Source organism: Argentina anserina, chromosome 1 (genome assembly GCF_933775445.1).
Source record: "Argentina anserina chromosome 1, drPotAnse1.1, whole genome shotgun sequence".
NCBI classification, from domain to species: Eukaryota; Viridiplantae; Streptophyta; class Magnoliopsida; order Rosales; family Rosaceae; genus Argentina; species Argentina anserina.
Genome location: NC_065872.1, coordinates 17491833 through 17502190, shown reverse-complemented (window position 1 = coordinate 17502190; position 10358 = coordinate 17491833). Strand labels below are relative to the sequence as shown.

General features: G+C 35.1%; 1 protein-coding gene across 2 annotated transcripts; it reads right to left on the bottom strand.

The window, feature by feature from the left end:
• Positions 1–8383: 8383 nt before the first annotated feature.
• LOC126794961 (reticulon-like protein B12) lies at positions 8384–10006 on the bottom strand. 2 transcript variants are annotated; one of them, XM_050521774.1, is made up of 4 exons: positions 9738–10006; positions 9313–9487; positions 8773–8984; positions 8384–8679 (listed from the first exon to the last, which is right to left on the bottom strand). In XM_050521774.1, exons 1-4 carry the CDS (start codon positions 9910–9912, stop codon positions 8510–8512), a joined length of 732 nt encoding a protein of 243 aa, XP_050377731.1. In that variant the 5' UTR covers positions 9913–10006; the 3' UTR covers positions 8384–8509. The 2 variants fall into 2 exon arrangements, with proteins under 2 accessions (XP_050377731.1, XP_050377721.1); XM_050521764.1 differs by having other exon boundaries at positions 8398–8679; positions 9313–9493; positions 9738–10003.
• Between the last annotated feature and the right edge of the window lie 352 nt (positions 10007–10358).

The window sequence follows — 10358 nt, the reverse complement described above, 5'->3', positions numbered from 1 at the left end:
CTCATGATCGGTCAAACAAATGACAAGCAAAGAGCTACACTACAACTTACATAATCTGTTAATGTAAGAGTCTCATAGCTACATTACAAGCACAATATTCACATGATCATAAGATAATTCTTAAATGAAAATTATATGAAACTTTCTTTAATGTGATATGATAGGAGCGTTTTGTGCAATGTTCTTAACATGTTTTTACCTCCAGTTATATTTTGCTTAGCTCTTATTATTGTAGTATTGAGTCATTTAGTCGAGTTAGGAGTCTATGGTGGCATTGGTTGCATTTTGGTGTTAAAACAGGTTGAAAACACAGAAATTATCGAGAGTCCTATTTAGAGTAGGATTACTTGTGTGACTAGGAACCCTAGTTAAATTAGGAGTCTTCATTAATTGACATTTCTATAACATTTGTGATACTTTGAGAATCCTATTTGTATTAAGAGTTCTTTTTAAACTAGGAAACGTACTATCTAAGAAAATCCTACTTGAACTGAAACGCTTATTCCATAACTTTCCTAATCTTACTCTCCTATTCTAGTATCATACTTGGTTTTTTTATATGAATTATCTTGTCTTTATTCTTGTCTTTTGTTATTTTCAGTTTTTAAAAGATGAGATTGTGTAACTACAATGAAGAAAAAAAATAGAGGAAAAGTCAAGTAAAGGAGGAAAATAAAGAAACAATGAGACACTTAAGAAGAAGAATGAATTGATCAAAGGAGATTGCAGCAACTAATGACAAAAATAAGTGAAAGAAAAAGAGAGAAAGAAAAAGGAAGAGAATAAAAAGAGATAATGTAAGAGAGAAAGAATGAGACACCTAAAAAGGAGAAAAATAAGGAATTTATCAAAGGAGATTGCACCCACCGATGACAAAAATAAGTGAAAGAAATTGAGGAGAAAGAACAAAGAAGAGAATCAAAAAAGAGAAAGAATGAGACACCTAAAAATGAAAAACAGAATGAATTTATCAAATGTGATTGCACCCACCCTATGACAAAAATAAGTGAAAGAAATTGAGAAACAAAAAGTCCAAGCTATAATATTAAAGAAGCCAAAACTCTTCTATAAATAGCACATCATTCACAAAGAAAAATAATCACTTCTCCTTAGCATTGAAGAGCCAAAACTCTACCAAAACACAAACATAAACTTCCCTCACAAATCAACCAAGCCTTCCACCTCAAAACCATCACCATCTCCACCGAGTTTCACCTATTGCAGCCGTACCTCTAAGATTCATACAACGTGTGATTCTCGCAACTCATCTCCATGGCTTCGTTTGTTTGTGTTAATATACAATTCTTTGTCTATGAAGATTGTAAGTTGTTGTTTATGTGGAAGTATTGGTTTTGTATTTTTTAGAATTTTCAGATTACATTTGATATGTTTTTGAGACTATGCCGAATTTATGTTCTTATAATTATTGAACTTTGTATTTCTATTGTTGTGTTATACTCTTCTTTTACTTGCTCTTTAGATAATTTTCAGATATGTGCATACAAATTTAGTGCTTGAATGCAGTCCCTAAGATTATATTTGAGTGCTATCTTCATCATCCATATTGACACAAATCGAATCATGCCCTAAGTAGGTTCGCTTTGTGTTAATTAAAGTGGGAAATTCTGGAAATTTACATGTACCCCATGGTGAATGACGCCACCGTGAAGCATGTATCAAACAAAGATTTAGTGCTTAAATGTAATCTTATTTGATTTCTAAAGTGTTGTTAAACTTGATTGCATGCAATTTAGGTGAGGCCCTAAGTCAACCTAAACGTCAATTGAAATCTTACATGATCAGATGTTCATCTAAGGCTCTAATTGTATTGGTGTCTAAAAGTATGTAATTGTATGAATTAGAATACATGATAGAACCAAACTTGTAATTATGTGGTGCATTGGTAAATTTGGTTTAGTTTGGTAAAAAGAAGTCGATCATGTAAATAGTAATTTAGGTTTTATTTTAGTAGTTAATAATCAATCTCAAACCCCCCCATCATTTGTTAACGATCCCTTCAATTACCGCTGACATTTTACAAGGTTAATTGTGTGAAGCTCGCGCGTCCTATCAATTTTGGTGCCATTGTCGGGGAATTGAGAAAATTTCAATTCTTTGAAGTGTTAATTTTGTACTATATTGTAATTTGTATAATTTTATATTCGTAAAAATAAATTCTTGTGAACAGTAACATTCTGTTAAAAAAATTACAAGTATTCGTTTTACATCTTTACAAAAAGAAAGCAAAAAAAAAAACGTAAATATCTGTAGACAATTTTTTTTTGTACTTCTTTTTGTAAAGTGTAAAAGATAAAAATACTTGTAAATTATAAAACAAAAATATTTACTTTGTTTTATTTTTATTTTTTTTAAGTGTAAAATGAAACAAAAATACAAGAGTTTTTTTCACCAACTGTCCCTCAACTCTGGTGTACCTACCAATGTGATACCTCAACTCTTAATCGTACCAATGTGATACCCAGACTCTAATATTGCTATCATTGAAGTACTTCCGTTAGTTTTTTTCAACTTTTCCGTTATCTTGGTGACGTGGCAAGTACGTGAGGCCCACAAAGAGGGTTAAAAGACAAAATTAACCTCATCTGAGAGGAGCAATGTTTTTCCCGCCCTTTACCTTGAGAAAGACACCCAACAATTCCAATTTTGGCGCCAATTTTCCCTCCCTACTCCTTAATTTGTGTCTCTTATCTAAACTAAAGAACTACCGCCAACCAGTCGACCACAATCTGATAAAACCTAGATCAATCTCATTTTCTATTTTTACCCTAGCACTTGTTAAACTAACAGAATAAATATAGAAATTTATATGGAACATCTCATTTCCACAATCTCATAAGAATATAAAAACACATAACTTAACGAAATTCAAATACATGTTTAAGTACTATTAGTTGCCACCTTTTATGTTGATCTGCCATGATTTTTGCTTGTAAGAACTAATGGTACATGTAGTTGAATTTCGTTAAGTTATGTGTTTCTAAATTCTTATGAGATTGTGGAAATGAGATGTTCCATATAAATTTCTATATTTATTCTGTTAGTTTAACAAGTGCTATGGTAAAAATAGAAAATGAGATTGATCTAGGTTTTATCAGATTGTGGTCGACTGGTTGGCGGTAGTTCTTTAGTTTAGATAAGAGACACAAATTAAGGAGTAGGGAGGGAAAATTGGCGCCAAAATTGGAATTGTTGGGTGTCTTTCTCAAGGTAAAGGGCGGGAAAAACATTGCTCCTCTCAGATGAGGTTAATTTTGTCTTTTAACCCTCTTTGTGGGCCTCACGTACTTGCCACGTCACCAAGATAACGGAAAAGTTGAAAAAAACTAACGGAAGTACTTCAATGATAGCAATACTAGAGTCTGGGTATCACATTGGTACGATTAAGAGTTGAGGTATCACATTGGTAGGTACACCAGAGTTGAGGGACTGTTGGTGAAAAAAACTCAAAATACAATTAAAGTGTTAAAAAATTGTTTTTTGTTTTATTATTTGTTTATGTGTTATTTGTTACGTTTTAAGTAGTATGGGTATATAAATATTTATTACACTTAGTTAAATTTTTAGGAAGTTAAATATTTATTTATTCTTAGTTTATTGTATGTTTTAAAGTAAACCGAATATGTAAAGTCAATTTTGTTAATATTAACCTTAACCCTCCATTTGTACCCTGCTAAGGTCGCTTGTGGTTGAGGGCGGCTTTTATTAACACTTTGCGTGCAGTCTAACACACAAATTTATTTCGAGCTGAGTAAGGGGTATGTTATTTTCATTACCCTAGTTCAAGGTTTATAAAATTGGAGCTTAGAGCCCCATAGACTGACATACATCTCGATGATGGAGTCGATAGTAGAAACATCCTTTTGAGAGTGTAGCTTCCGTGGTGTCCGACAAATGAGTCATGCCTTGCGACTATCTCTGAATCTGGCTATCCAGCCTTCTCAAACAAAGAAATGAGTTTGTATCTAGACGATATACTTAGGCCGCACGTCCATCTTGCTTTATAACTTAGAAAGTAACTTTATAAATGAGTATATATAATTTCAAAAGAAAATGATACCCTAAAAGTTTAAGGTATATCCAAGGTTCAAAATATCGGTATCGGGGGATATATCGTTTTTTTGAAAAAGTGAGATATCGGATATATCGGAGATATATCGGGGATATTGGAAAAAAAATATCGTTCATCTTTCAAAATTATTTATTTCTTATTGAATTACATACAAACAAATACAATTATTAATTTTATCTAGTACCCAAAAGAGGCTCTAGGTGCTTGAAAAGATGCACGTTGGTCAACAAAACTATAATACTTTGTCCAAGACATACGAGCCATATAGTACAAATTATAATGGTTAACATGATAGTCATATATCTCTTTTGAGTTACTAACAGTTTCTCCGAGAAGGGGATAATAAAGATGAACCCAACTCGATAATTGATCATAAACGTCTCTAAACTGACCATAATTGTAAATAGGATGACTAGATTGATAGTTGACTTCATGTGATTCGTTTGACATCCCACTGTGTTATGTGCCTAAACTGATATAATCAAAACTTAAGGCAACTGAACTAACATCAGATGAAATATTTTGATCATCAATAACTCCTCTTATCCTCCACCTGCACCTATTTTGTTGTTGTACACCATGACTGCCTGCTCTAGATCCATGATTCTCATCTTGGGTAGCATAATCAAAATTACTTTCACAAGTAAACTGCTCAAATTCTCCACCTACATAAAATTGTCTATATTCAAACCTTGTATCTCCACCACCTTGTCGACTTCCACCACCACCACCACCACCACCATCATCATTATCTGAACTATCCGGAGTTGCTACACCGCCCCACACACTAGCATTATCAGAATCATCTCTTGGGTATCAAACTTTCTTACTTTCCCGAATAGTGCTCGAGGAGAACACTCCTTATCTAGATATCATTTGAGATGGTGTCAAGGAGATAATGATTACTACTCTTTCTATATTCTTCGAGGAGAACACTTGTTACTAAAATTCTATATATTCTCTTATGACCTTCATGAGAGTGTGAGACTACGTTGTGACCCTTTTTTTGGATTCCCTCATGGTCAAGGAGAGCAATGGTCACTGATATGGTTTGACTTTTAATAGTTACTTTCACTGCTCATCTCGATATCTTTTACGAAAAATTAAAAATTAGCCGATTGAATGACTACTCTTCTAGTCTTATTTTTTATATCACTCGAGGCTCGAGGTGATTAATTAATCAAAAACTCCAGGTCAAGGAGAGTCCGAGACATCCTCAAATTGAGTTAAATTTTTTTAAGTGGAAATTTTCAAATATTTCTCTCAAATATCGATGATATATCGGATATATCGTAAATATCGGAGAAATATCGCACATATTTTATGTTATCGGAGAAATATCGCAGATACGGGAAAAAATAAGATATTTACCCCTAAGATATATCATTTTTTTGAAAAAGGGAAATATCGAAGGATATATCGGAAATATCGGGGAGATTTTGTTCCTTGGGTATATCAGATAAAAGCAAGACTCTACCTGGGGTTGTCTCAGTCAATTACACAGTTAGCTCCTCTGCTCCATGTACTTTAAATTTTGAGATTGTGTGAATAAAATCAATTAGACATAGTCTTTGTCCTACATTTTTGTAAAAACAAAAAGAATAAAGAAAAACAAAGAAAGAGAAATGAAGAAAAAGAAAGAAAAAATAAAGTCTTTATTTACACATACTTGTATTTCATACTATGTAAAGTTGTTAACACTTTGTCTTTTCACATGAATGTCTGAGTTTAGTGGCGCATCTCTCAAACTTAGTGAATGCCTGAAGATAATTCAACTACAAGGAGAGGGAGATAACGTTTCCATCAACTCAGATTGTTTATTTCACGAAGGAAGAGACTTTGGATCAATTTCACCATTTCCAGCTTCATCAAGTTGTAGTGGGCTTAATCCATTGTTTTTTGAGGATCCAGAGTTAGACTCGTTGAGAAGTTCGTGTCCTTTGGGCCAATTGAATTTTGATTTACATGATCTAGTGCCCACAGTTCAAAGCCGAACAGAGGAAAACCCAGTTCCAAAACCAGAAATGGCATCGATCAGAGAGTAGAATGGCCAAGTAGAAGGAGCAATTTGGGGGACATCATCCTCTAACATAGCGTACCCTGTTCCAGAGGAGGGCCAGACGAGTGATTTTGAGTTGAAGAGTGGGTTCCTACATCATTTGCCTAAGTTCTATGGACTCTCAGGAGATGACCCCAATCAGCATCTTACATTGTTTCAGTTTAATTGTGAGACCATATGCCCCAGGGGAGCTGATATTCAGATAGTGAAGATGAGGGCGTTTCCATATCCAAAGAGGACCGAGCTCAGAAGTAGTTGTTTGAGGTACTTACTGGTCGTATTACTTCATGGACAACAATGGTGAATGAGTTTTTGTCGAAGTATTTTCCCTCATCAAGAGTGACACACATCAAGAAGCATATAACATGATTCAAGCAAGGGCCAGTTGAGTCATTCTACAATTACTATGAGAGGTTCAAATCTTTTATAGCATCATGCCCAACCCATGAGATTAGAGAAGGTCCGTTGCTTCAGTATTTCTATGAAGGATTGCTACAACTGGAGAAAAAGTTTCTAGATTCAGTAGTTGGTGGATCATTTGTGGACAAGAGTAATGTGGTAGCAAATGATCTATTGGAGAAAAGAGCCATGAACAATCAACAATTTGGAACATCTACTAGTTACACAAGACAACTGCATGAGACAAATTCGTGTTCAGATTCTGCTCTAGAGGACAAGATTGACAAGCTTTCCAAGATGATGAGTCAGTTTATGAGAACAAGTGGAGCACAAGTTTGCATCATTTGTACGGAGGGGCACCCCACTGATCAATGTTCCCAAGTTGCTTCAGGTGGATAATATGAGGAATTGAATGCCCTTGGTTATCAGGGAGGTCAGAGGTACAATCCGTTCTTCAATACTTACAACCCTAGTGTACGTGATCATCCAAATTTCCGGTGGTCCAACAATGACAATGGGTGTGTTTGGTACAGCTGGGCTTATAAAAAAAGTAGGCTTATGCTGATTTCTGAAAATAAGTGGCTGATAAATAAAGTTGCATACTGTTTGGTAAACTAGCTTATATAAGTAGCTGTTAGTGACAGAAGTAATGGCAAAGCGTTTGGTAAACTCAAACTAGCTTATGCTTTTAATTTGTCAAATGACCAATTTAGACATGTAAGATAATTTTTAGTTAATTTTAGTTTAAAAAAATGCCTAAAAATATATGGCATATTAATATTGGATAATTTTAAAATTATCTTAAACCAATATACTTGGATATTGATAATTTGGTTTTGATTAGGATCATGTCAATACATAAATACTCAATCACGTGCATTCATCAAACTTTGAGCAATCCTGTCTCTTAATATATCAATTTCTTGTGCGCCATGATGATTTTGTTCATCATCATCATCTTCTTCTTCTTCCTCATCTCCACCACCTTCCCTTTCTTCGCCTCGGACAAAATGTCTATCACGATGTGCATATCTTCGGATATAATTATGAAGTGTCATAGTAGCGATGACAATCTTCACTTGTTTCTCGAATGAATGTCTTTTAAAATCTTCCATTTTTTTTTCCAAACTCTAAATGAGCGTTCTATAACTCCTCTAAGTGAAGAGTGTGCTTGGTTAAATAGTTCTATTTTATTTCTTGGTTCTCGGCCACGATATTGTTGGAAGTGTTGTGGTGGCCCTTTATAAGGTCCCAAATACCCTGGCAGAGTGGGATATCCTGAATCCATAACATAATATTTTCCTACAAAATTATCATGTAATAAAATTTGTGAAAATGTCATTTGAAGCATGAATTGAAATGAAAATTTTGACTAAAATTAAATATATTACCTGGTGGAGGATGAGGAAAGTTCATATTAGGATTTCGAAGAACGGATTTTAAGGTGTGTTATGGCCTTTAGAAATACTGTTTTTCAAGTTTAATACCCCCAGTAGAAGTTTACTACCTCTAGTAAACTTTAGTAAATTTTTACTACCCCCAGTAAACTTTATTTTTTTGCATCTAAGTTGATTTTTCTCCGTTTTAAGGTGTGTTATGGCCTTTAGAAATACTATTTTTCAAGTTTAATACTGCAAACCAAACTAACAACCAACAATAACAGATGAACCCGAAATCCCAAAGCAATCTAACCAAAACAAAACTTTCTCTAGCTTCTAACTCTGACTAATTTCGTGTTTCATTGATAAATGAGGGTTATGAAAGCTCCACTTTTGAAGTTTAAGATAGAGCATGTACAGAACCAACTCTTTCTATTATCATTATGTGGCTTAGATTGCAACATTTATAACACTCTTGACATGATATCTCTGCAATTTGAAAAACCAAAAAGACTTTAAAGGGGAGTAAAAGGATGAAACCACACTCATACACATCGCCTCATCAATCACATGAACTTAGTATCAACTAAGTTTCTTCTTCTCCAATATCAAGTGTTGAAATCTGTTTACATATTCTTCATCTAGTTTAGCATACAATTTCAGCAATTTCCTGTAACCCATTATGACATACTTGTCCGCATAATCCTCACATCTGTCATAGGATGCTGGAATTGTCAAAACAATGACAAGGCCTGCAACAGAGGATTTGAAAATTATAAGAACCAATTTCCACATTTGGATTCTCATTTCCGAATTAGGCAAATCTCATTGAAACTGAAGCTTACTGGTGTAGCTCAAAGTCAGGAAATCAGTCAAGCCACCAATAAAGTAGATCAGAAGCAGGTAAGCCGCTACTTTGAAGAACAACCTCGAGTCCTTACCGAGAGAAATATCTTGTGAAACCCAAAGCAAAGCGTTTACACGAGTGCGGATGACAGCTGCAGCTTTATTCACCATTTCTTCTGATAACTGAAATTCAGGCAGGGGTGGAGCTGGTCTGTTCTAAATGAAATTTATCATTATAGTCATGTGCAGCACGAAAATTTAAGTTTGCAACTGAAAATGTATTTCATCAATCATCCTAGCCATGTCTTCAGAAGTTTGACATTATTTGGGATGAAAACAAACGTAAGAAAGTTGATCAAGGTCTAAGAACTCTCTTATAAATTATAATGTCAAACAGGTTTGCATAATGAAGCTAAACATGTGTAGTTTTATTCAATTTTAAATGAATGATAAGAGTTTGCATCAACTGAACAAAACATTGAATTGAACTATAAGGAACCAAATGTCAGTCAAGAAGCACAACTTGCACTACATATTACCGGTTCAGAATGGCAGCCGCTTTTGCCCAGAGAAACAAAATGACAAAGAGAAGGAGAAGAACACTAGAGACCAGTGATAGCAATGTATAACCAGACTTCTCAAACACCACCCAAGCAGCTAAAGCTACTAACAGTATCCCCATTGTCACATCTTTCTGCCTCCACAAGATCACATCTGCAACTATATCAGTAAAATATCACCCAAAAAAGAAAGGCTCATCAGACCCGTAATATCTTAAATTCAACGCAACCAACCAAACTTCTGCATTTGATCAAAGAACAAAGTTTACGTTTACCCAAATTAAATCTCAACATTGAAGTAACTCCAATACTGAATGACAACTCTTTTATAGCAATCTGAAGTAATTAAGAATTGTAAAGAGGAGAATGTGATGCAGAATAATCAACAAAGATGAAGGACTCACCAAGACCTCCTCCAAGGATCTCATGAAGGCTTCTCTGCCGGCCAAACAATCTTTCCGGTGAACCCATTTGGACTTTAAACCCAAAAACACAATCTAAATCCAATCCAGATCTCCAAGAGCCAAAAAGGATGTAGCTTTGGGGAACTGAGATGATTCCACAGTGAAAGAGAAACATTAGGGGTGTACTGCCCGGAGAGAGGGAGGTCGCCCTTGGCGGTGGGTTTGGCCTAGTTGATGGTATTTCTGTTTGATATGTGATGGGTCGTAATTAGTTGAAACCACCAAGGGTACCCATTGGTATTTTAGAATGTTCACTAATTCGCCGCTACAGTGCGCGGGTTAAGAAATAGAAGCGGCTTCTAAAAGGAGGGTAGGAGCTACTTCTCCTTTTGGCTTGAAAAAGCCCCAGCTTTTGGAAGTTGGAAGGGCAGAAGCCAGTTTACCAAACGGGTTGTTGGGCTTCACTTATAATCACCAGAACTCATAAGCTCTACCAAACACAGCCAATGTGCTTAGGTCACAACAGAATGTTATGCAATATGGGCTTCGCCCGTCTGGTTTGTTTGCAAGACCACAAGCTCCCCATCTCAATATCCCACATCCAAACGTGACAAGTACCCC

Bases quoted from the DNA above. Each gene is read 5' to 3' on its own strand.
- LOC126794961 (XM_050521764.1), bottom strand. From the start codon at position 9,912: ATGTTTCTCTTTCACTGTGGAATCATCTCAGTTCCCCAAAGCTACATC. The intron at 8,985-9,312 runs GTAATATGTAGT...CATTTAGAACAG, and splicing joins GCGGCTGCCATTCTGAACCG to ACCAGCTCCACCCCTGCCTG. The intron at 8,680-8,772 runs GTAAGCTTCAGT...CCTCTGTTGCAG, and splicing joins CCTGACTTTGAGCTACACCA to GCCTTGTCATTGTTTTGACA.